The sequence below is a fragment of the Erythrolamprus reginae genome, chromosome 10, assembly GCF_031021105.1.
Source record: "Erythrolamprus reginae isolate rEryReg1 chromosome 10, rEryReg1.hap1, whole genome shotgun sequence".
Classification (NCBI taxonomy): domain Eukaryota; kingdom Metazoa; phylum Chordata; class Lepidosauria; order Squamata; family Dipsadidae; genus Erythrolamprus; species Erythrolamprus reginae.
In genome coordinates this window covers 20,196,845-20,223,574 of record NC_091959.1, presented here as the reverse complement: position 1 = coordinate 20,223,574, position 26,730 = coordinate 20,196,845, and the positions used below count along the sequence as shown (strand labels likewise).

The 26,730-nt window shown below is 42.9% G+C and overlaps 1 protein-coding gene across 1 annotated transcript in view; it reads left to right on the top strand.

Moving 5' to 3' along the window:
• PCSK6 (proprotein convertase subtilisin/kexin type 6) overlaps positions 1 to 26,730 on the top strand; it is a 175,997-nt gene that overhangs the window by 59,173 nt on the left and 90,094 nt on the right. Inside the window, exons 4-7 of the mRNA XM_070763474.1 lie at positions 3,266 to 3,409; positions 6,533 to 6,609; positions 11,468 to 11,556; positions 25,829 to 26,001. Of these exons, the coding sequence (XP_070619575.1) occupies positions 3,266 to 3,409; positions 6,533 to 6,609; positions 11,468 to 11,556; positions 25,829 to 26,001 (483 nt within the window). The remainder of the gene's footprint in view (positions 1 to 3,265; positions 3,410 to 6,532; positions 6,610 to 11,467; positions 11,557 to 25,828; positions 26,002 to 26,730) is intronic.

The following is a 26,730-nucleotide window of genomic DNA, read 5'->3' as shown; positions in this document are numbered from 1 at the left end:
TCAATATCTTTTTGTAGGTGAGGTCTCCAGAACTGAACACAGTATTCCAAATGTGGTCTCACCAGCATTCTATATAGTGGGATCATAATCTCCCTCTTCTTGCTTGTTATACCTCTAGCTATGCAGCCAAGCATCCTACTTGCTTTCCCTACCGCCTGACTGCACTGTTCACCCATTTTGAGACTTTCCAGCTGCTGAAAAAAGGACAATAACTCTAGCCAAGTTGCTTCTGTCCAGTTCAGGTTTTAAGTTTAAGTTTTAAGTTTTATTAAATACAGTGGAACCCCGACATAAGAGCTGCTCTACTTAAGAGCAACTCGAGATAAGAGCTGGGAGGGGAGAGATATTTTTGTTCTACTTACAAGCCCAAATTCGAGATACAAGCGCCAAGGAGCTGTCTCCTGAAGCCAAACGCTAACTTCCGCGTTCGGCTTCAGGAGACAGCTGCGAAGCGGCGCGCGTGTTTTAAAAGGTTGCAGCCGGCCTGGGGGGCTCGGGGGGGTGCTTGCAGCTTTCTTTCTTGCTCTTTTTCTTTCTCTCTTTTACCTTCCCTTCCTCTATTTCTTCTTTTCTTTCTCCTTCCCACCTTCTTCCCTCCCTCCCTCCCTTCACTCATTCCTCTCTTACTCTTCCCTTTCATAAGTTTCCTTGCTTCCTTCCTCTGTTCCTGTCCCTTCCCCCTTTCTTTCTTTCTTTCTTTCTTTCTTTCTTGCTCTTTTTCTTTCTCTCTTTTACCTTCCCTTCCTCTATTTCTTCTTTTCTTTCTCCTTCCCACCTTCTTCCCTCCCTCCCTCCCTTCACTCATTCCTCTCTTACTCTCCCCTTTCATAAGTTTCCTTGCTTCCTTCCTCTGTTCCTGTCCCTTCCCTCTTTCCTTCCTTCCTTCCCACCCTCCGTCCATTCATTCACCCATTCCTCTCTTGATCGCTTAAAGCCGGTCCCTGGTGCAAAAAGGGTTGGGGACCTCTGTCCTACAGGATTGGGTGGCAGAGAAGTTGAACATATGTAAATTTAAAAGTTTAAGAAAGTTTACAAGTTAAGTGAAAGAAACTTCATTATTCATTTATATGTACATGTACATTTCTTCATTAAAAACATGTCTTTCTGCATAATTTAGACTAACTTTGTGAGTTTTTTGAGGGCTGGAACCAATTAAAATTATTTACATTAATTCCTATGGGGAAAAGTCGTTCGAGATAAGAGCTGCTCGACTTAAGAGCCCAGGTCCGGAACGAATTAAACTCGTATCTCGAGGTACCACTGTATATAGGCCGTCCAACACCCTGATGGAGTCTGGGTGCATAAATAAAATAAAATAAAATAAAATAAAATAAAATAAAATAAAATAAAATAAAATAAAATAAAATAAAATAAAATAAAATAAAATAAAATAAAATAAAATAAAATAAAATAAAATAAAATAAAATAAAATAAAATAAAATAAAATAAAATAAAATAAAATAAAATAAAATAAAATAAAATAAAATAAAATAAAATAAAATAAAATAAAATAAAATAAAATAAAATAAAATAAAATAAAATAAAATAAAATAAAATAAAATAAAATAAAATAAAATAAAATAAAATAAAATAAAATAAAATAAAATAAAATAAAATAGCATGCATGCATGCATGCATGCATACATACATACATACAACCAACCAGGGGTGGGCTGCTGCCCGGATGGGAGGATGACACAGTGGGGTAGCGAAAATGGAGCTCCACCCCAGAGCACCCAATTTGCACCAAAAGATGTTGAAAGAAAATGCAGGGCGTCCTCTTTGGGCAGCCTCTGTGTTCTTCCCGAAAGTATTTAAAAACCCCAAAGCCGGCGATTCTGCTACAAACAAAAGTGTCTAGGAAAAGTATAAGGAGAGAAGAGGACCTGCTTGTTTTGAGTCCATTGATATGCCGCCCCGAGTCTACGGAGAGGGACGGCATACAAATCAAATGAATGAATGAATGAATGAATGAATGAATGAATGAATAAATAAATAAATAAATAAATAAGTGTGTTGTTTTGAGGTTCCTGGAAAATCCTTGATCAAGTCATATGATCGTCAAGCCAGTCCCACCTGATCACATGGCTGGAAAGCCACTCCTACCTGATCACGTGACCATCAAGCCACATCCACAAAATAAGCCACACCCACAGTGTGGTAGTAAAAATTTTGGTAGCCCTTCACTGCGTACAATAAAAAACGATATGCAGCAATTAAAATCCCAATAAAAACAATCATTACTACTAGGCCGGAGCGGAGTCCTACAGGGTGCATTCCAAAAGTAATGCAATTATTTTTTTCAAAGTAATTTGTTGAACAAATTTACACAAACACTTAAAATTCTTCAAAGTACTGTCCTTGGGCCTCTACACATTTTTTCCAGTGACTCTGCCATGACCGGTACGCGCCCTGGAAGGTGTCTTCGAGGACCTCTCACAAGGTCTTCGTCACGGCTGATTGGATCCCTTCTATGGACAAAAAATGCACCTTGCCATGAGTCCGCGAGTTCGTGGCCAAACATCAGGTGCCAACACTGCCCCACCCCACCTTAGCCCTGACGTCGCCCCAGCAGACTTCTTTTTGTTCCCTCGGATTAAGGCAGCCCTGAAAGGAACTGTTTTTCGTCCATAGAAGAGATCCAATCAGCTGTGACGAAGAGGTTCCCGAAGATGCCTTCCAGGGCGCATACCGGTCATGGCAGAGTTGCTGGAAAAAATGTGTAGAGCTCCAAGGACAGTACTTTGAAGAATTTTAAGTGTTTGTGCAAATCTGTTCAATAAATTACTTTAAAAAAAATAATTGCATTACCTTTGGAAGGCACCCTGTATAGCTCAACAGCCCCAGGCTTGCCAGCAAAACCATGTTGTTAAAGCTTTGCATAAGGGCAGGAGGGTGGGGGCGGTGCGGATCTCTGGGGGGGGGAGTTGATTCCAGAGCAAAGTGACCGCCACAGAGAAAAAATCCCCATTCCTTCCCCACTACAGAGGAAGGATACTGCAAAATCCCCATTCCCACCTCACCCTACTACAGCAAGAGATGGTATTTGCCGGTTCTCTGAACTATTCAACATTGCCACTACCGGTTCTCCAAAACCGCTCAGAACCTGCTGGATTTCAGCCCTGAGCTGAACAAACCCAATTGCTTCTCCAGGGCTGGTCCTACCATTTTGAAACTCAGAGTAGCTACTGGAAGCCGTCTTTTTGACTCAAGTGGGTGTGAAAAGGAAAACAATAGCACACTCACGGCTGCCTTTTGTTCTCAGCATTGTGAAGACAACAACAGCCAATGCAGGTCCGAAATGAATGTTCTGGGAGCTTGGCAAAGAGGATACACCGGGAAAGGTGTCGTAGTGACTATCCTTGATGACGGCATAGAGAGGAGTCACCCCGATCTCGTACAGAACTATGTAAGTAATGGTGGTAGCGTCTTTGGTTGTTGGGTACTCGTACAACAGAAGAGCAGTGAAGTTTGCTATGCTCTCGAATAGAGTATAATAACATGGTTGGAAGGGACCTTGGAGGTCTTCTAGTCCAACCCCTTGCTTAAGCAGGAAAGCCTGCATCACTTCAGACACTGGGGGCATTTTTGCTGTCCCACAGCACCCAGGAGCTCCCTGCAGGCTTCCATCCACTTTTTGTGAAAAAATAGGTGAAAAATTGCCCTTTTTTCACAAAAATGGGGCTGTTTTTGTCTTCTAATTACCCCATCTAGCATGACCGGAGGAGAAATTCTGGGAGTTGAAGTCCACTAGTCTTAAAACTGTCAAGTTTGAAGTTTGTAAAAACGGTACATGGTTGTAAAAAGTATTCTGCTACACTGGAATTTTATTAAATAATCTGTTACTACACCATTTGGTTCAGAATACTTTTTCCCTTGTTTTCCACCACTAAATTCTAGGTGTGTGTTATACTCCGAAAAATACAGTAATCTTTGGGTTCAAAGCAAAGTGCCCTGGATCTGATATGGGCTCTCTTTTCTGTACATTCTTGTTTGAGTTAAGGAGTTGGCAACAGGACATAAATACAGTACGTAACCACTGGTGACCTCTGTAATGCATCTGAAACAAGTATTTTCCTGAGCTTGGACAGCTACGAGTCTGGGAAAAAGCACCATTATTTCAAAGGGCTGATGATCAGCTGAGAGAGAAGGTCCATGCCAGCCCCAAAGGACATTGTCTGCTTTCCATTCCAACACGACACAGGCCTCTTATGGTTCTTCTAGCTTTGGATATTCGAGAGCGGTGGACTTCTCTAAAAGCTTCTTTCAGCTCAAGGAATCAGTTTTCTTTTTTCCAAACTGCTTTGAAACCAGTTAAATAAGCAAGCCGAACAATCACTCGTCCTGTTGAATGCAGCAAAGGTGAACTTTTAAGTCAGTGATGGCGAACCTTTTTTGCCTCAGTTGCCGAAAGAGCATATGCGTGTGCTATCGCATATGCAAGTGTGTCCACATCCATAATTCAATGCCTAGGGAGGGTGAAAACAGCTTCCCCCACCCCCTGGGGGCCCTCTGGAGGCCAGAAATGGCCTGTTTCCCAACTTCTGGTGGGCCCAGTAGGCTCATGTTTCGCCCACCCAAGGCTCAAAAGGCTTCCCTGGAGCTGGGAAAGAGTAAAAATGCCTTCCCCCATCCTCCCAGAGGCTCGCTGGAAGCCAAAAACGCCCTCCCAGAGTCTCTGTGTGAGCCAAAAATCAGCTGGCCGGCACACACAGGCATGTTGGAGCTGAGCTAGGGCAACAGCTCATGTGCCAGCAGATATATGGCTCCACGTGCCACCTGTGGCACCCATGCCATAGGTTCGCTTGTTTTAAGTAATCTAGTGTAGCAACATAGAAACATAGAAATATAGAAGACTGATGGCAGAAAAAGACCTCATGGTCCATCTAGTCTGCCTTTATACTATTTCCTGTATTTTTATCTTAGGATGGATATATGTTTATCCCAGGCATGCTTAAATTCAGTGACTGTGGATTTACCAACCAGTCTGCTGGAAGTTTGTTCCAAGGATCTACGACTCTTTCAGTAAAATAATATTTTCTCATGTTGCTTTGATCTTTCCCTCATCTAACTTCAGATTGTGTCCCCTTGTTCCTGTGTTCTCTTTCCTATTAAAAACCTTTCCGTCCTGAACCTTATTTAACCCTTTAACATATTTAAATGTTTCGATCATGTCCCCCTTTTCCCTTCTATCCTCCAGACTATACAGATGGAGTTCATGAAGTCTTTCCTGATAAGTTTTATGCTTAAGACCTTCCACCATTTTTATAGCCCATCTTTGGACCCGTTCAATTTTATCCATATCTTTTTGTAGGTGAGCTCTCCAGAACTGAACACAGTATTCCAAATGGGTTTTCACCAGCACTCTATACAGCGGGATCACAATCTCCCTCTTCCTGCTTGTTATACCTCTAGCTATATAGCCAAGAATTCTACTTGCTTTTCCTACCACCTGACTGCACTGTTCACTCATTTTGAGACTGTCCAAAATCACTATCCTTAAATCCTTCTCTTCTGAAGTTTTTGCTAACACGGAATGGCCAATACAAGTGGATTCCACTTACCTTCGCCATTGGTTTGCATTGTGACATTGCACGTATACATCCCCTCGTACAACTTTGCTTCTGTGTGTGCTCAGTAGCAGGATTTGGCCCAAAACATAGCTGAGGAGCTGATCAGCTGTACTTTGGGTGAAATAATAAATGTCAGTATTAACCCAGGGATGAGCCCTTTTTCAAACAGTGGAAGATGAGAAGAAAGAAAAATTTGCTAAAAATTGCACAAAAAGAGATGGTGTCCATGGACCAGCACCAACCATGACATCACCAGTGGGTTGCTACCGATTCAGGTGATCCAGCTCTAACAAGGAGAAACCCACCCCTGTAGTGTAGGCTTGTTAGTCAAACAGATCTCAACGCAGAGATGGGAATCCTGTAAAAAAAAAACCTTATGAGATCTTTGGAAGAGAACAAATTTAGCAATAGCAATAACGTGTAGACTTATATCCTGCTTCATAGTGCTTTTACAGCCCACTCTAAGTGGTTTACAGAATCAGCATCTTGCCCCCACCCTCCCGCCCAACAACCTGGGTCCTCATTTGACCCACCTCGGAAGGATGGAAGGCTGAGTCAACCGGTGGTCAGATTCGAACTGCTGAACTACAGCTAGCAGTTAGCTGAAGTAGCCTGCAGTGCTGCACTCTAATCACTGCGCCACCCGGCCCTTTTATAAGCCGAGTGAAAAAGAGGTTTTGCAGAATACAGAATAACTGAGTTGGAAGGGAGCTTAGAGGTCCCACTTCCAAGCAGGAGACCATTCCAGACAAATTGTTTTTTAAAAAACCCCTTCATTGATGGAGCATCCACAACTTCGGAAGGCATCTGTTCCATTGGTTTATTGTTCTTGCTGCTAGGCGGTTTACTCCTCTGTTCTAGGTTAGGTCTCATTTGATCTCCACCCGTTGCTCCTTGTGTCTTGTTTCTGATTTATTTTTTTAGTTGTGCTTTAAGTTATTTTTTTCCCTCTCCCTTAGGATCCGCAAGCAAGCTATGATGTCAATGGAAATGATGAAGATCCAACTCCGCGCTATGATCCAAGCAATGAAAATAAGTATGTTCATTCTCCCACCCCCTCTGTCTCTCCTACCACTCCCCGTTTTAAGAATGGAATTTATTTATTTATTTATTTATTTAGTTAGTTAGTTAGTTAGTTAGTTAGTTAGTTAGTTAGTTAGTTAGTTAGTCCAATACATAACACACATTGAAGAGAAAGATGTGTAATAATATAAGTAAAGAAAAGAATAGAAGGAAAGATATAAAAGTATAGGTGAACATATTTGAAAGGAAGAAAAGATAAATGAGATAAGGAGAGACAATTGGACAGGGGATGGAAGGCACACTGGTGCACTTATGCACGCCCCTTACTGACCTCTAAGGAACTTGGAGAGGTCAATCGTGGATAGTCTAAGGGAAAAATGTTTGGGGTTAGGGGTTACCTGACACTACTGAGTCAGGTAATGAGTTCCACGCTTCGACAACTCGGTTGCTGAAGTCATATTTTTTACAGTCAAGTTTGGAGCGGTTAATATTAAGTTTGAATCTGTTGCGTGCTCTTGTGTTGTTGCGATTGAAGCTGAAATAGTCATTGACAGGTAGAACCTTGCAGCATATGATCTTGTGGGCAATACTTAGATCACGTTTTCTAGACCTAGGATTGATAGTCTGCTTTCGTAGGGTTGGGCTGTCTTTTAATTCGCTACTTCCTGCCTCTGTTTTTGTAGCTAGCTAGTGAAGCATTTGCCTATTAGCCTGAAAAACAGCGGACTGCTATGCCCCCCTACTACGCTTCCTGCCGAAATAACCGGCGTTCAAAAGCCTCATTCAAAGGGAGGATTTTGCCCCTAAAAGGAACATTCCAAATTTGACTGGAGGGAGAATGCAAAGCAGATAATCTTAACATGTGTTTTGAATGGTGCATCCATGTTGACTCCTTGAGCCTTGCCAAGCTGAAAGTGATTTAACTAACGTGAGATTATTACAAGGACCTGGGGAGGGAAAATGGAGAAAGGGACACGTCAATCGGTTTTCAAGTTGCTATTATATTATATATTTTAAGCAAGGCTCGTTAAATTTAACAGCTGTGAACTGAGCACAAAATTTCTTTCTCCCCACCAATTGCAGCTCTTGAATGTTGAACTGTTCCAATAAAGTTCTTTAGCAGAAAAAAGGTGATGATGACCCTGTTGTTAGGTTTGGGTCTAGAGTAATTAAGGAATTAGGTCATGTACAACTTAGCATTAAATAATGCTAGTTGTGCTGTTCATGGGCACAATATTGCAGAGGTCTCCACCCTTGGCAACTTTATGAGGTGTGGACTTCAATTCACAGAATTCCTCAGCCAGTATGGATTCTGCATTCAATCTCTCTCTCTCTCTCTCTCTCTCTCTCTCTCTCTCTCTCTCTCTCTCTCCCTCCTTCCCTCCCTCTCTCTCTCTCTCTCCCCCTCCCTCCTTCCCTCTCTCTCTCTCTTTCTCTCTCCCTCCTTCCCTCCCTCTCTCTTTCTCTCTCTCTCTCTTTCTCTCTCTCCCTCCTTCCCTCCCTCTCTCTTTCTCTCTCTATTTCCCTCTGTCCCCCCCTCTCTTTGGCATTTCTATTTCTTAAAAGCAATTCTGGAGGCAGATCAGCCATTGGAACAATAGTTTTCAGTCAGGGCATCCAGCCAAACAATAGTTGAGCCTCATTAACCATAGTTTGGCATGCAATCAGAAATAAGATGCTACAGTTGCTTAATAAAGTGTAGAGTGGCAATTCCCTGGGCTGGATTGAGGTGGGATGGGATGGAGTGATTTTGTGTTGGATTCTGCAGCTGTTTGGCTGCCCTGCAAATACATTTCTCCAGACTTGTGGGACCCAGCTTGGTACGAACGCTCTCTTTCTAAGATCAGGCTTTCTCTCTTCTAATGATAGTAATCCTCCAAGCGTTTCATTAATTGAAAGGATTAATTGTCAAAAACTTGGATGCACTTTGGAAACTTTTCCGAACATAGGCTGCCGTGGAGGAGTTCCACTTTAATGAATACCAGAAGGCAGAGACATTAACTTAGTAATTCCCTGGACATGCTTGTCCTTGATTTGCATAGAGTGCCTTTGCCATCAGAAATTTACTTTTGTTTAGCATTAATACCTGCCATGGTAATGAAAAGTAGCTCTGAGTCCAGAGTGGCTATATTTACCTAGCATGCAGAACCAGGCGGAGGTTCCACTTATTGGCTGCTACCACTACCAATCTATGGGATTGTCGTAGGCGTGCACACGCACCTCCAGTGGAGGTGAAATTTAGATTCTGCGCATGAATGCACATGCATGCATGAGATTTGGCATCCATGCGTGCGCAACAAGTGAAATCTCACATGAAGATGATGATGATGATGATGATGATGATTATTATTATTATTATTATTATTATTATTATTATTATTATTATATTAGATTTGTATGCCGCCCCTCTCTGCAGACTCGGGGCGGCTCACAACAGTGATAAAAACAATCTATATTGAAAAATCTAATAATTTAAAATCTAAAATAACAATTGTACATTTAAAAAATCTAAAAGCAAAGAACCCCAATATAAAAAAACATACATACAGTCATATCATGCACTAAAACTACATAGGCAGGGGGAGATGTCTCAGTTCCCCCACGCTTGATGACAGAGGTGGGTTTTAAGGAGTTTACGAAAGGCAAGGAGGGTGGGGGCAGTTCTAATCTCTGGAGGGAGCTGATTCCAGAGGGTTGGAGCCACCACTGAGAAGGCTCTTCCCCTGGGTCCCGCCAGATGACATTGTTTAGTCGATGGGACCCGGAGAAGACCAACTCTGTGGGACCTGACCGGTCGCTGGGATTCGTGCGGCAGAAGGCAGTCTCGCAGATATCCTGGTCTGGTACCATGAAGGGCTTTATAGGTAATAACCAACACGCAAGATGCTCTTGCATGTGAGATTCTGCTCAATTTCGACGATTTCTTTGCTCATGCGCAGAAGGGGAAGAAATGCCAAAAATCAGCGATATCTCACTGGCAAGAGTGTCCTCCTGTGAGATTTTGCTTGCTGTGCATGCATGGAAGCCAAATTTTGCATGTGTACATGTGTGCAGACATCGGAGTGTGGAGATGCATGCACATCTCAATTTCCGCCACCGGAACCCTGATTCCAGCCGTACCAGCTCCAACCTGTTACTGCCCAGAACCCAAACATTGTAGCACAACACACTGTAGTGTAAATGAGCTTGCTGAGCTGGAGGGCCGGGTTAAATGTGTCATCAGTTTGGAATCATTGTGCAGCCACCAGAGACCCCAAATGACTCAGAAATATCCGAACAAATCACATTCAGAGCGGGGTGGGTTTCCCTTCCCTTTGCTACCGGTTTGAGAAAGGGAGCGTGCACACGACACTAATGTGCCTGCGCAGAATGTCAGTGATGACATTGGGTGGGTGGGTGGAGCTTCCCAACACCTTTGCCACCGGTTCGCTCAAACCGAAGTGAACCGGTAGAAACCCACCACTTTTTCAGACTAATTTGCATCTCATCAAAAGGTATTTCGAGACCTCTGTTTTGACAGAGGAGCACCACTCAAAGCACACCGATGATGTCTCCTCGAATGGTGACAAAACGTTTGCAACCCAAGCTTGGAGCTCAAACCAACAACCTAAGAAGAGACCCAAGTCTGCCCCTCCTCACCATTGATAAGGGTCAATGGTGAATTCTATGTACCCTTATCTAGTGCCAGTTTGACTTTAGTTTAGTTTAGTTTAGTTTAGTTTAGTTTAGTTTAGTTTAGTTTAGTTTAGTTTAGTTTAGTTTAGTTTAGTTTAGTTTAGTTTAGTTTAGTTTAGTTTAGTTTAGTTTAGTTTAGTTTAGTTTAGTAGACCAGCTTTTTGTGTACATGTAGCTGAAAAACACCAGAAACATCCAGAGGATGAAAATCAGCTGGAGCTGAAATATGGCAAAGTCTTGCATGCCCTCCAATGGGGCTCCGTGTGCCACCTGTGGCACGCATGCCATAGGTTCGCCATCACGGTCCCATACTAAATGCAGGATTCTTTGCAACGCAAAAGGTAACCATTGAAAGATCTAGGCTACCTTCCATGCCATCTTCTATAGGCATGGAAGTGAATTTCCCATTACATATTTAGGAGGATTTCAAGGGGTGAAGGATTATAGTCTGGAGCTAAGTGTGAGTTAGATGCATTATTAAAATCAATAGCAATGCCAAGTGAATGATGAGCCTATTAAGACAAATCCAGGCTTCTTTTCAAGAATGGGGCGGGGGACAGGATGGACATTTGCAGCCTCAGCATACCTTGAATGAATGCCCCAGAGATGAAATAACAGGCTGCATTCTCCATCCCAAATAAAGCTTGCAAGGATGAACTCTCTCTCTCTCTCTCCCGGGATGCTTTTTTCAAGAGGCAACTGGACTTTCTGGTTTTTCTTTGAAGACATTTCACTTCTCATCCAAGAAGCTTCTTCAGCTCATTCTTCTTCAGAGCTGAAGAAGCTTCATGGATGAAAAGCGAAACATCTTCAAAGAAAAACCAAAAAAGTCCAATTGCCTCTTGGAAAAAGCACCTTTGCTTTTCCACCATGACCTGGATGACTGAGAATCTCCATAGACATATTCTTTCTCATTCTCTTTCTCTATCTCTTTCTCCCTCCATCCATCTATCTCTCCCTCCTTCTCTCCCTCCGTCTCCCTCTCTCTCTCTCCACCCTTCCAATGTTTACAAGATTTCTACTGAATTCTAAAACCTTTAAGTCAGTTCTCAGTGGCTAAATTCTCTCTCTCCCCCCCTCTCTCTTTCCTATCCATCTGTCTCTCTCTCTCCCTCTCACTCACTTACACTCCACACTTTCCACACTTATAAGATTTCCGCTGAATTCTGAAACCTTCCTGTGAATTCTCTTCCTAGGCATGGTACCCGCTGTGCTGGCGAAGTGGCCGCATCTGCAAACAATTCCATCTGCATTGTGGGCATCGCATACAATGCGAGAATTGGAGGTGAGTAGGAGGGTCCAGCAGTGTTTATTATTTATGAATTACATTTATTTCCCACTCCTCTCGTTTCAAAACGAATCTGCTGAACTTGAGAGGGACATGTCTTTGTTTCCTTTCGCCGTCAGCTGTTCTTTGTTAAGAGGACTGTTTTTATCAAAGTACTTGAAAATGTTCTGTTTCAAGGGTTTTCGTCCCTGTATAATGTGTTTGTCTCTTTGACCCGAAGTCTTGTCATTTGGAGGTTTCATAATTTAATTTACGTATGACTTATATTTATATCTATGGGACCGCCTTCTGCCGCACGAATCCCAGTGACCAGTTAGGTTCCACAGAGTTGGCCTTCTCTGGGTCCCATCGACTAAACAATGTCATCTGGCGGGACCCAGGGGAAGAGCCTTCTCTGTGGCAGCCCCGACCCTCTGGAATCAACTCCCCCCGGAGATTAGGATTGCCCCCCCCCTCCTTGCCTTTCATAAGCTCCTTAAAACCCACCTCTGTCATCAGGCATGGGGGAATTGAGATATTCCTTCCCCCCCAGGCCTATACAATTTATGCACGGCATATTTGTGTGCATGTTTGGTTTTTAATAAGGGTTTTTAGTTATTTTAAATATTAGATTTGTTATATATTGTTTTATTATTGTTGTTAGCCACCCCGAGTCTACGGAGAGGGGCGGCACACAAATCTAATGAATGAATGAATGAATGAATGAATGAATGAATGAATGAATGAATAAATAAATAAATAAATAAATAAATAAATAAATAAATAAATAACACTTACATTGGCATCAGGCCAGAATACTTACAGGACCGCCTCCGACCGCATGAGTCCCAGCACCCATTAGGTCCCACAGAGTTGGCCTTCACCAGGTCCCGTCAACTAGACAATGTTGTTTGGCAGGGCCTAGGGGAAGAGCCTTCTCTGTGGGAGCCCTGGCCCTCTGGAATCAACTCCCCCCAGAGATTCGTATGGCCCCCACCCTCCCTGCCTTCCGTAAGAGTCTTAAGACTCATCTATGGCACTAGGTTTGGGGCTACTAGACACTGCCCCCTGGCCGATGAATGTGTTGAGAGTAAGTTGACCGAATGGGAATGACTTGTCTTTTTATGGTTTTCTGGGATTTTAAATTATAAATTTAAATTAATTGAATTTAGGATATTATATATTGTTCCGTTATATGTTGTAAGCCACCCCGAGTCCTCGGAGACAAGTGGCATAAAAGTCCAATTAATAAAATAATAATAATAAACGTGCTGCCCAATCCCTTGGGGCTCAGGACGGCTTAGAACAATAAAATAATACAATACAATGACAATCAAAGTCAAATATTGAACAGTAAAGACAATAAAACCCCCATTAAACTAACAATAAAAGCCCTTAACTAAACTAAACAATCATACACATATACACACCAAGCGAATCAAACTTGGTTCAAGCTCAGGAAATTTTGGTTAACCTCTGCTATTTATCTTTTAAAAGTTTTTGCTAAAGCAGCTTGGAAATATAAATAAAGGAATATCCAGCATTTTTTTTTCTGTCTATGCCTCCTCTCTCTTCCCCAATTTTATAACTAACTAGGCCAGTGTTTCCCAACCTTGGCAATTTGAAGATATCTAGACTTCAACTCCCATTTGCTGGCTGGGGAATTCTAGGAGTTGAAGTCCAAATATTTTCAAGTTGCCAAGGTTGGGAAACACTGCATTAGACAATTCCTTCTGCTTCCTCCTATTTTATGTAAGGGAATAAAACCAGCGGTGAAATGTACTTACCTTCCCTACCGGTTTGGAAAAGCGCATTTCCGGTTTGTCTGGGTTGAGTTTGAGTTTGTTGACACCCATCCAGGCCTCAACAGCCTCCAGGCACCGGCACATCACTTCCACTGCTTCGCTGACTGGACATGGGGTGGAGATGTATAACTGGGTATCATCGGCGTATTGATGATACCTCACCCCATGCCCTTGGATGATCTCACCCAGCGGTTTCATGTAGATATTAAATAGCAGGGGGGAGAGGACCGACCCCTGAGGCACCCCACAAGGGAGAAACCTAGAGGTCGACCTCTGACCCCCCACTAACACCGACTGCGACCGACCGGAGAGGTAGGAGGAGAACCACTGAAGAACAGTGCCTCCTACTCCCAATCCCTCCAGCCGGCGCAGAAGGATACCATGGTCGATGGTATCGAAAGCCGCTGAGAGGTCAAGAAGCACCAGGACAGAGGACAAGCCTCTGTCCTGGGCCCGCCAGAGATCATCCATCAACGCGACCAAAGCAGTTTCTGTGCTGTAGCCGGGCCTGAATCCAGACTGCTGAGGACCTAGATAATCGGCTTCTTTCAAGGACCGCTGGAGTTGGAGCGCCACCACCTTCTTAACAACCTTCCCCATAAAGGGAAGGTTGGAGACTGGACGGTAGTTATTGAGCACGGCTGGGTCCAGGGAAGGCTTCTTGAGGAGGGGGCGCACAAGTGCCTCCTTGTAAAGGGCCGGAAAGGACCCCCTCCCCAAGGAGGCATTGACAATCTCCTGGGCCCAGCTCCGTGTCACCTCTCGACTGGCCGAAACCAACCAAGAGGGACACGGATCCAGTAAATAGGTGGTGGAACTCACAGCTCCAATGGCCTCGTCCACTTCATCAGGTGCCCGCCAGTGTGCCCGATCCAGGCCAAACCATTAGAATTTCACCCCTTGGAATAAAACTCCAGTGATTACTGCTGACATAACCTACAAGGGGTGAGTTGCCAGTTTAGAGCTAAAGAAAATGTCCCTTTGTTTCAGTATACATGTCTCTTTAACCCTCAGAAAGGAGCACTATTATTGCTGTTTTATATACTGAGTCAAATCTAGTCAAATATCAAATATTTAGCTTGGCTGCCGTTCACAAAACCTTACAAAATGCAATTGATGTCAGATCCCCTCCAGAGAACAGGACGACTGTTTAGGAAGCATTTCCTTATTGTACAGAGGCGACATTGGGCAGCCACTGGGCTCTGAATGGGGCGGAAGAAATGCTAAGGCTTCACCTCCTTTTTCTGCATGGGCCCTATGAAGAGAGGCCTTCTGCTGCCTTTTCTCACGTGTCCACATCCTATCTGCTGGAGACTGTAGCACGGGAGGTACTCTCTGCGTTTGGTGGGTTTCGTACGGATGTTTCATTGCCCAACTAGATAACAACATCAGTGTTAGAAGGAAATGAGGTGTGCAGAGAGGGGGAGGGGGAGAAGGAGATGGAGAACAACTATGGGGTCCTTGGTGCTCCCTAAGCTAGGTGGTTTCTTGCAGATGTTTCATTACGAACTAAATAACACCATCAGTGTTAGAAGGGAATGGGGTGTGCACAGAGGAGAAGGAGGAGGGGGGAGGAGGAGGAGGAGAACTATGGGGTCCTTGGTGCTCTTTGAGCTTGGTAGTTTCTTGGAGATGTTTCATTATGAACTAGATAGCACCATCAGTGGTAGAAGGGCATGGGGTTTGCACGGAGGAGGAGGAGGAGGAGGGGAGGAGGAGGGGAGGAGGAGGAGGAGGAGGGGAGGAGGAGGAGGGGAGGAGGAGGAGGAGGAAGAGGAGGAGAACTATGGGGTCCTTGGTGCTCTTTGAGCTTGGTAGTTTCTTGGAGATGTTTCATTATGAACTAAATAACACCATCAGTGGTAGAAGGGCATGGGGTTTGCACGGAGGAGGAGGAGGAGGAGGGGAGGAGGAGGGGAGGAGGAGGAGGAGGAGGAGGGGAGGAGGAGGAGGAGGGGAGGAGGAGGAGGGGAGGAGGGGAGGAGGAGGAGGGGAGGAGGAGGAGGGGAGGAGGGGAGGAGGAGGAGGGGAGGAGGAGGAGGAGGAGGAGAACTATGGGGTCCTTGGTGCTCTTTGAGCTTGGTAGTTTCTTGGAGATGTTTCATTATGAACTAGATAGCACCATCAGTGGTAGAAGGGAATGGGGTTTGCACAGAGGAGGAGGAAGAGGAGGAGGAGAACAAGTATTGGGTCCTTAGGGCTCTCTGAGCTTGGTGGTTTTCTTGAACATATTTCATTACCCAAACCAAGTAGCTTTACCGCCAGTAGCAAGAAAACAAGTACCAAGGACCCCTCATTCCAACCCCGAACTACAAATAGTCTCCTTTCTTGGTACAGTAGCATGTTTACATTCTCCGCATTCTTTTTCTCCATCTAGATAATCCCACAAGTTAGTCTGGGATTTTCCTCCCGCGGAAGCAGCCCCGATGCTTGGCGCAAGTCACACATGAATTGACCCTGTGTTCTTGTTCTTGAAAGCGTCTGTTCTCTGTGTGGGACAGAGTCATAGGCTTCACCCCGTCCCTGGTGACAGGCGAGGCTCCTCTGCCCCGTGGAATGGAAGATATTTGTGTCCTGCCATTTGCAGCCAGATGGTTTTACAGCGATTGAAAATTATTTCGCAAGAGCTGTGGTGGCGCAATAGTTAGAATGCAGTATTGCAGACTAATTCTGCCGGCTGTCAGCAGTTCGATTCTCATCAGCTCAAGGCTGATTCAGCCTTTCACCCTTCTGAGATCAGTAAAATGAGGACTCGGGTTATTGGGGGCAAGATTCTGACTCTGTAACCCACTGAGAGAGGGCTGTAAAACACTGTGAAGTGGTATATAAGTCTTAAGTGCTACTCCTTCCTTCCTTCCCTATCTTCCTCCCTCCTTCCTCCCTCCCTTCTTCCCTCCCTCCCTCCCTTCTTTCCTTCCTTCCTTTCCTCCTTTCCTTCCTACCTCCCTTCCTTCCTTCCTTCCTTTTCTTCCTTCCTTTTCCTCCTTCCTTCCTTTCCTTCCTTCCTTTCCTTCCTTCCTTCATTCCTTTCTTTCCTTCCCTTCCTTTCCTTCCTTCCTTTCTTCCTTCCCTTCCTTCCTTCCTTCCTTCCCTTCCTTCCTTCCTTTCCTTCCTTCCTTTCCTTCCTTCCTTCCTTCCCTTCCTTCCTTCCCTCCCTCCCTCCTTCCTTCCTTCCTTCCTTCCTTGTAAAATGGGACAAAATTCACTCAATAACTGTCCTACTTCGTGCAATGTACGGGTCCCCAATGGAAGGCAGGTTGGCAGCAACTGTTTTTTCTGCAGTTCTGATCATCCTCTGAAGTGGGTCTGCAGAACCGAACAATATTCAGCTTCAGCTATGGAAATCTTCAGCTCAGTTATGGTCATAAGTCAAGGACTGCCCATCCTAAACTCTCTGTTGTGGTGCATAAACATCAGTGACTTTAAGCAAAGTTAAATCCAAAGTAGCTTCCCCCCCCCCTCCTGCTCTTGGAATGAAATGGAGGGGAAGTATTCTTGTTCTCTTTGCTTCCGTGGTTTTTCCCAAGGCACACCCATTCTGAGACCTCCAGTATGAGACCCTTCCTCTTCTGATGTCTTCTGCAAAGAGATCTGCCCTTTGAAGGGGCCATCTCCAAATACAGGCATGTTTCACAGCTATGGCAAATGAGATATCCCCTTGGGTTCCTCTAGGGATGCCGTTATCCTATGCCCAGCTCTTGGCTCCTTAAAGACTTAACAGATTTATGATGACATCAGCTGCTGCAACCAACAGCTCCATTTTGTATGACCGCAATGCTTCAAAGTTTAATCTGTGCAAGTTTAGGCTGCCATAAATCTGGCCATTGTGGAAGGGTCTGTGTTGGCCTGCCTGATCAGGGAACCCCTTGTGGAACTGCTGTCTTTCAAGGTGTCAGGAATAACCAGACATCCAACCCAGCCTTATCTTAGCTGATAGATATCATCCTTGTTTGGGCCAGGTGTAGAGAGCCTTCTTCTTCTATGGAGTCCTCACACGAATAGAATAGAGTAGAGTAGAGTAGAATAGAATTGAATAAGGAGTAGAGAATAGAGTCGAGTCGAGTTGAATAGAACAAGGAATAGAAGGAGTAGAATAGGATAGAATAAGATAGAGAATAAAGTAGAGTAGAAGAAAGATAAGAGTAGGATGGGGAGGGGAGAATAGAATAGAATAGAATACAGTGGTACCTCGACATACAAGTTTAATTAGTTCCAGACCCGAGCTCGTAAGTCGATCAACTCGTATCTCGAACAAATTTTCCCCATATGAATTAATGTAAATAATTCTAATTGGTTCCAGCCCTCAAAAAAGTCCCAAAGTTAGCCTAAATTAAGAAAAAAGACATGTTTTTAATTAATAAATGTACATGCAACACATATAAATAAACAATAAAGTAAATAATGAAAAGAGAAATGTACAAAATACAATAACAAAATGTATAAAACACGGTACAGCAACCTTACTTTGGCGACAGACGAGTGCGGCTGTGTACTGTAGGAGCACGGCTGAGGAGGAGGGAGCGAGGGGAGGGAGGACGAGTTGGCTGCGCGTAGTTAGGCTATGTAAACAACACATAGAGCCGAGATAACCGGAAGCAAGAGCGGTAGCATCCTGAAGCTCGGCTCGTATCCCGAATTTGAGCTCGGGTGTCGAACAGAAATTTAGCTCGCGTCGCGGCTCGTAACTTGGAATACTCGCATGTGGAGCGGCTCGTACCTAGAGATACCACTGTAGAATAGAATAGAATAGAATAGAATAGTAGAATAGAAGAAGGAATAGAAGAAGGAGTCGGGTAGGATAGGATAGAGAGTAGAGTAGAAAAAGAGGTAGGGTAGAATAGAAATAGGATAGGATAAGATAGGATAGAATAAGGAATAGAGTAGAGTAGAATGGAATGGAATATGGAATACGAATTGGAATTGGAATTGGAATAGAATGTGGAGTGGGAATGGGAATAGGAATAAAATAGAATTTATGCCCAAAGAGGCTTCTTACAAACCCAAGTGTTGAGGATTGGGCTCTTCTTGGTGGCGAGCCCTGTCCATCGTGCTCCCAAACTTCCAATCTTGGGTTTTTAAAAAAACTTTCTGCCCTTTCATTGCCTTCCTGTTTGCCTTGTATCCCATTGTTCCTCCTTGCCAAGAGCAGAGTACATTTACCGTTCAATAAACACAGAGAGGATACTAATCCATCGTTCCTGTTTTCCCCGTCTCTTGAAAGCTGCGAGCCATCAGAAGTTTTTATGGCTTACACTCTGGGAAATGGCTGATTTATCCCTTCTCTTTTCCATTTTTTTAAACCCTAACTTCTCCCTGATCATCTATCGATTTCCCCGCCGTCAGTTTGGCTGCAAGGTTTGAACGGAAATTGTAAGGCCTGGGGGGTTCAGACAGTGGCGAATAGGTCTGCAAAGGAGGGATTAAAAAAAGTCAGGATATGTGTCACATACAGATAGTCCTCGACTTTTGACTACACATGGGAGCAGAATTTACAGTGCTAAGCAAGGCAGTTCAGTGAGAAGCACCCAATTTTGTGACCTTTCTTTTTTGCCAAGGTTGTTAAGTGAATCATTACAGTGGCTAAGTTAATGTGGTCGCTAAATGAATCCAGCTTCCCATGTGGGACTGCCTTCCTCCGCATGGATCCCAGCGTCCGGTTAGGTCCCTCTGAGTGAGCCTTCTCCAGGTCCCGTCAACTAGACAATGTCGCTTGCCGTGTCCTAGGGGAAGAGCCTTTTCTGTGGGGGGCCTGGCCCTCTGGAATCAGCTCAGTTGGGGCCATTAGACCTTAGTCCCCTGGCAAACAAGTGTTTGTTTGTTTGTTTGTTTGTTTGCCCAACCACCCTGGTTGCCAGGCACAGGAATTTTAATCATGTGCCCATGGGGATGTTGCAAGAGGCATATAGCAATAGCTCTTAGACTTATCTACCGCTTCACAGTGCTTTGCAGCCCTCTCTAAGCAGTTCACATGGTCACCATATTGTCCCCAATAATAATAATAATAATAATAATAATAATAATAATAATAATAATAATAATAATTATTATTATTATTATTATTATTATTATTATTATTATGTCAATACAACACAGCAAACGAGATCACTATGCTGGATTTCGTATTTCATCACCAGTTGGGCGCTTCCCAAGCACCTAGGACTGCGTGATGTAGTGGCGAATTATGTTTGCCGATCCCAGTAAAGCGGCCTTTTCCAATTGACAGATGGAGATTTTGTCAATTCCGATGGTTTTCAAATGTCCGCTGAGATCCTTTGGCACTGCGCCCAGCGTGCCAAGTACCACTGGGACCACTTTCACTGGCTTATGCCAGAGTCGTTGCAGCTCAATTTTTAGATCTTCGTATTTCACTAATTTCTCTAGCTGCTTCTCCTCAATTCTGCTGTCCCCTGGGATTGCGATGTCGATGATCCATACTTTCTTTTTCTCCACAATCAGGATGTCTGGTGTGTTATGCTTCAAAATTCGGTCAGTCTGAAGTCGGAAGTCCCACAGTAGTTTTGCTTGCTCATTTTTGACCACTTTTTCGGGCTTATGATCCCACCAGTTCTTTGCCACTGGTAAATGGTAGTTCTGGCACAAGTTCCAGTGGATCATCTGTGCCACAGCATCATGTCTATGCTTGTAGTCTGTGCGATCTTTTTGCAGCAGCTGAGTATGTGATCGATTGTTTCATCTGTTTCTTTACAGAGTCTGCACTTTGGATCGTCAGTTGATTTTTCAGTTCTGGCTTTGATAGCATTTTATTATTATCATTTATTATTATTATTTATTAGATTTGTATGCTGGCCCTCTCCGAAGACTCAGGGCAGCCAATAATCTGGGTCCCCATTTTACTGACCTTGGAAAGACAAGCTGGGTGCTCATTTTACCAACTGTGGAAAGACCTGAGTCAACCTTGAGCCTACTGAGATTCGATCTCCAAACTGCTGGCAGCCGGTGATCAGCAGAAGTAGCTTGCAGTACCACACTCGACCCACTGCGCCACCGAGGCTCTTTAGCATTTTGTGTGATTTGTAAACTATCATTTATGATGCAGATTTCAAATCTGAGGCCCCATATAGTATAAAAGGCCACATATAATCCAATGAATGTATGTATTTAAAAGAATACACTTACGGTGGTGATGAGTGCCCCGTGGAAAAACCAGATTGGGTTGAAATAGTCCTGGGGAAAATTTATCTATGTGGTCGCTGAGAATTGACAACGACTTCATAGCACATAATCAATCAATCACTGGCATGAGATAGCTTCACTGCCTTGGTACTGTGTTTTTAAACCCAACCCAATTAGGATGTCAACAGTGGTTCAATAAACCTAGATTTAGTGTGCAATGTAAGCGTGACCTTTAGATATTGGAGGGCTGTTTTAGAGAAAGCGAAATAAAGAAGATGGGGTGTTCTGAATGGAATCCACACCAATGGGGTTAATTCTTCTTGTCAGACTCTTCCCTTTACCATCTAGTCAGGAAAAAAAGTTCATTCAAAGGCTAAGAATTGTAAGAGAATTTTTCGGACTATAAAGATTAGATTAGATTTATTGGATTTATATCCCGCCCCTCTCCGCAACCTCGGGGAGGCTCACAACAACAATAAAAAACAGTACATAATAACAAATCCAATGCCCACCAATCTAATTACAATTTAAAATTAGTAATTTCATAAAACAATCCCAATATATATTAAAAACAAAAAACAAAAACAGGCACACAGTCAATCAATCAACAAAACAACATGGGTAAGGGGGAGATGTTTTAGTTCCCCCATGCCTGACGGCAGAGGTGGGTCTTAATAAGTCGCACCGGTGTATAACATGCACCAAGATTTCAACATTTTCCCCTGAGACTCGGGGAGGCTCAAGTGCTTTGTCCCAAAGGTGCTTTCTCCGGAGGCCACCGTCCCCTGTCCTATAGTCTCTCCTATATCTCCTATATCTTCTCTTCTATTTCTTCTATCTCTTCTATCCATTATATCTCTTCTATCTCTTCTGCTATTCTCTCTAGTTATATTTTACTCCTATATTTTGTCTTCTATACTCTCTTTGATACATTCTACTGGTATATATCCTCTATGACCTTCATTGTGTATTATTGTGTATTGGACAAAACAAACAAGCAAACAAACAAACTGAACTTCCTTGTTTTTTTTTCTTTTGAAGACATTTAGCTTTTCATCCAAGAAGCTTGTTCAGCTGTGACAGGTTGGTGGGGAATGGAAAGATTAATAATAATAATAATAATAATAATAATAATAATAATAATAATAATAATAATAAATGAGCCAGGGTGGCACAGCAGGTAGAGTGCTGTACTGCAGGCCACTGAAGCTGACTATAGATCTGAAGGTCAGTGGTTCAAATCTCATCACCGGCTCAAGGTTGATTCAGCCTTCCATCCTTCCGAGGTGGGTAAAATGAGGACACGGATTGTGGGGGCAATAGCCTAGCTCTGTTAAAAAAAGTGCTATTGCTAACATGTTGTAAGCTGCCCTGAGTCTAAAGAGAAGGGCGGCATAAAAATCGAATAAGTAAGTAAGTAAGTAAGTAAGTAAGTAAGTAAGTAAGTAAGTAAGTAAGTAAGTAAGTAAGTAAGTAAGTAAATAAATACAACAACAACAACAACAACAACAACAACAACAACAACAACAACAATAATAATAATAATTTATTAGATTTGTATGCTGCCCCTTTCCGAGGACTCATATAGACAAATCCATATACAAATCACATACAAATCCAATGTTAAAAACAGTTTTAAAAGACTCCTATTAAAAACAGTCATACAACCCAAACACACCATACATAAAGTCAAGGCAGCTAAGGATATATCAATTCCTCCATGCCTGGCGACATAGATGGGTTTTCAAAAGTTTGCGAAAGGCAAGGAGGGTGGGGGCAGTCCTAATCTCCGGTGGGGGGGGAAGCTGATTTATGTTCCTTGCAGACAGCTGGTCATTTGCATCCTTTAAGGGAGTCGTTGAGGCCACTTGGAGGTTTATCTGTGTCCTCAGGTTCACCTGAGTGCTGCTCCTGGTTCTTGTAGCCTACCTTGTCTAAGATCAAAATCCTATCTCCCCTTCCTCTTAGCTTATTTCTTACATAGAGACATAGAAGACTGTCGGCAGAAAAAGACCTCATGATCCATCTAGTCTGCCCTTATACTATTTTTTGTATTTTATCTTAGGATGGATATATGTTTATCCCAGGCATGTTTAAATTCAGTTACTGTGGATTTACCAACCACGTCTGCTGGACGTTTGTTCCAACCACCTACTACTCTTTCAGTAAAATCATATTTTCTCATGTTGCTTTTGATCTTTCCCCCAACTAACCTCAGATTGTGTCCCCTTGTTCTTGGGTTCACTTTCCTATTAAAAACACTTCCCTCCTGAACCTTATTTAACCGTTTGACATATTTAAATGTTTCGATCATGTCCCCCCTTTCCCTTCTGTCCTCCAGACTATACAGATTGAGTTCATTAATTCTTTCCTGATACGTTTTTTGCTTAAGACCTTCCACCATTCTTGTAGCCCGTCTTTGGACCCGTTCAATTTTGTCAATATCTTTTTGTAGGTGAGGTCTCCAGAACTCAGAACTTCTTGTTTTCCTGCCAGCTTTCTCAGTTCTCCCATTAACGTTGAGACCAAGAGCCCTTCATTAAATGAGACATAATCACATCTCCCAAACTGGGCTACGAATCTTGCTTTATTTATTCCTACATGCTTTTTTAAATTTCCTAATGGGTGAATGTAGATGCATTTGTGTTTAGTGAGTTGAAACGGCCTTGCGTGTTTCTTTTTTACCCAACCAATTATCTTCAGAGGAAGGCAGCGTCTGGCCTTGAACTTCTACCAACAATTATAGAAATAAGCTTGCTGCACAATGCTGGTTTGAATTCAGCTCAGGGAAAGGGGTTTTTTTTGGTTTGTGCTAAACTAGATTCATTCTGTACTATCAGAGGAGGATAATGTTCAAGATCTGTAATTAAATTTTCCTCTAGTTTTTTTTTTCTTAAGGAAAAATATGTGTTGAAAGAAAAACGAATTTTCTTCAAACTAAACAGAGGCCTTGTGTACTTAACAATATTGTGTACTAAGATTACCCTTGGCTGCCCTTTCTCCTAAAAGTGCTGCCACCCATGGCAAACTTCTAAACCGTGATAGATAATCAGCCATTCCGTTTTACAAAAAGAATGAATCAAGCTACTAGAATTTTTTTTTGAGATTGGTTCATGTATATTTATTTATTCATTCATTCATTCAAAGCTAAGCACTTCCTTTTAAAAAAATATTATAGTATCTCTCAGTTTGGCTGCATTTTTCCTTCTCTCTCTAAAAAATTAAAAATAAAAATACCATAAATTCAAGGAGGATTTTGGCCCTGATCCACCAGTCTCAGCTGTTGCCTAGTTCCCATTTCATTTGGAAGAAACCGGGCCAACTTTCTGGTGGACCATGCCTCTTGCTTTATTCATTTCCAGGAGAGCCCTGTTAGCTAGTTGCTGGACTGATGAGAGGAGAGTAATTCACCCCATATATTTCCATAACCAACTTATGACTCGCTGTGCAAATGTTCCATCTGCCTTCGGGCTTGTAATGTATTCTCCCCCTCGCCCAATCTTTGTTTATTCTGCAAGGTGTTGCCTGCATGTGCCAGGATTATGCACCAAACAACCCCCTTCTCTCGGAGACAGCTCCGTCTCATCAGAGTGCAGCTGTGGGTTTGGCCAGATACTACGAGCATGCATGGCTTGGTAACCTTCCAGTCGCGCTGTTGTAGCGCTTTGTATCGGAGGCCAATCCTGAAGGTAAACCGGAAGCCCCAGCTGCTTCAGGATTCATTCCGATGTGGATTGATTCTTGGCCAAAGGAGAGAGATTATCTAGGTCAGTGTTTCCCAACCTTGACAACTTGAAGATATTTGGACTTCAACTCCCAGAATTCCCCAACCAGCGAATGCTGGCTGGGGACTTCTGGGAGTTGAAGTCCAGATATCTTCAAGTTGCCAAGGTTGGGAAACACTGATCTAGGTTATCTCGGCAACCAATCCCTTGTACAGAGGAATCATTGAGTCTGTCATCTGTCATCTGCAACCCAACAAGACCAACACAGACTTCAGAGGATAATCAGAACTGCAGAAGAAACAATTGCTGCCAACCTGCCTTCCATTGAGGACCTGCATACTGCACGAGTCAAAAAAGGGCTGTGAAAATATTGAGTGACCCCTCACATCCTGGACACAAACTGTTTCAACTCCTACCCTCAAAACATCGCTACAGAGCACTGCACACCAAGACAACTAGACACAAGAACAGTTTTTCCCCGAACGCCGTCACTCTGCTAAACCAATAATTCCCTCAACACTGTCAAACATTTTACTAAATCTGCACCTCTATTTCTATTAGTTTTTTCCTCACCATTCCTATCACCCTTTTTCTCCCACTCAAAACTGTATGGCTGTAACTTATTGCTTGTATCCTAAGATTTTTATTAATATTGATTGTTTCTTGATTGCTTATTTGTACTCAATGATAATCATTAAGTGTTCCACCTTATGATTCTTGACAAATGTATATTTTGTTTCATGTACACTGTGAGCATCTGTACCAAAGACAAATCCCTTGTGTGTCCAATCACACTATCTGTCTGTCTGTCTGTCTGTCTGTCTGTCTGTCTGTCTGTCTGTCTGTCTGTCTATCTATCTATCTAATCTACCTATCTATCATCTATCTTATCTATCTATCTATCTATCTATCTATCTATCTATCTATCTATCTATCTATCTATCTATCTATCTATCTATCTATCTATTTATCTAATCTATCTATCATCTATCTTATCTACCTACCTACCTACCTACCTACCTAATCTATCTATCTATCTATCTATCTATCTATCTATCTATCTATCTATCTATCATCTACCTACCTACCTACCTACCTACATATCTATCTATCTATCTATCTATCTATCTATCTATCTATCTATCTATCTATCTATCTATCTATCTACCTACCTATCTATTTATCTAATCTTTCTATCATCTATCTTATCTATCTATCTATCTATCTATCTATCTATCTATCTATCTATCTATCTATCTATCTATCATCTACCTACCTACCTAGCTACCTACATATCTATCTATCTACCTACCTATCTATTTATCTAATCTATCTATCATCTATCTTATCTATCTATCTATCTATCTATCTATCATCTACCTACCTACCTACCTACCTACCTACCTACCTACCTACCTACCTACCTACCTATCTATCTATCTATCTATCTATCTATCTATCTATCTATCTATCTATCTATCTATCTATGCCATTCGTGCTCCGGGCAGCGCTTTGAACTAAATCCTTTGATTGTTGTCCTTAGCACCTGTACAAAGAGCTGAGTCCCAAACCCATTTCTTTTGTTCTTTGGTTTTTTTTAAATCCCTGGGTGGATTTCCCTTGCAGGCATCCGAATGTTAGACGGGGACGTGACAGATGTGGTGGAAGCCAAGGCGATCGGTGCCAAGCCAGAATATATCCATGTCTACAGTGCTAGTTGGGGCCCAGATGACGATGGGCGCACAGTGGATGGACCTGGTCCTTTGGCCAAGCAGGCATTTGAAAACGGCATTAAAAAGGTCTGTGTAGCCCACCCTCCCTTTTCTTTTCTCACCGGTGGGGGCCTTTATTGTTCTTTTTCTGGTTCTATTCCCTGTTTTGCATCAATGCATGATCTACATTGCTCAAAAAAATAAAGGGAACACTCAAAGAACACATCCTAGATCTGAATGAATGAAATATTCTCATTGAATACTTTGTTCTGTACAAAGTTGAATGTGCACAGCAGCATGTGAAATTGATTGATTTATTCAATTTATTTTATTTATTTATTCGATTTTTATGCTGCCCTTCTCCTTAGACTCAGGGCGGCTTACAACATGTTAGCAATAGCACTTTTTAACAGAGCCGGCATATTGTCAATCAGTGTTGCTTCTTAAGTGGACAGTTTGATTTCAAAGAAGTTTGGTTTACTTGGAGTTATATTCTGTTGTTTAAGTGTTCCCTTTATTTTTTTGAGCAGTAAAGGCAAAGGTTGTCCTCACACATATGTGCTGGTCATTCCCGACTCTAGGGGGCAGTGCTCATCTCCGCACTGTCTAATGACGATTCCGTGGTCATGTGGTGGAATGACGATACAAAATGACTAAATGCCAAAGGCGCATGGAACGCTGTTACCTTCCCACCGTGGTGGTCCCTATTTTTCTACTTGTAGTTTTACATGATTTCGAATTGCTAGAAGCTGAGACAAGTCATGGCAGCTCACTCACTAGGGATTCAAACCGCCAAACTGCTGACTCTTTCTGATC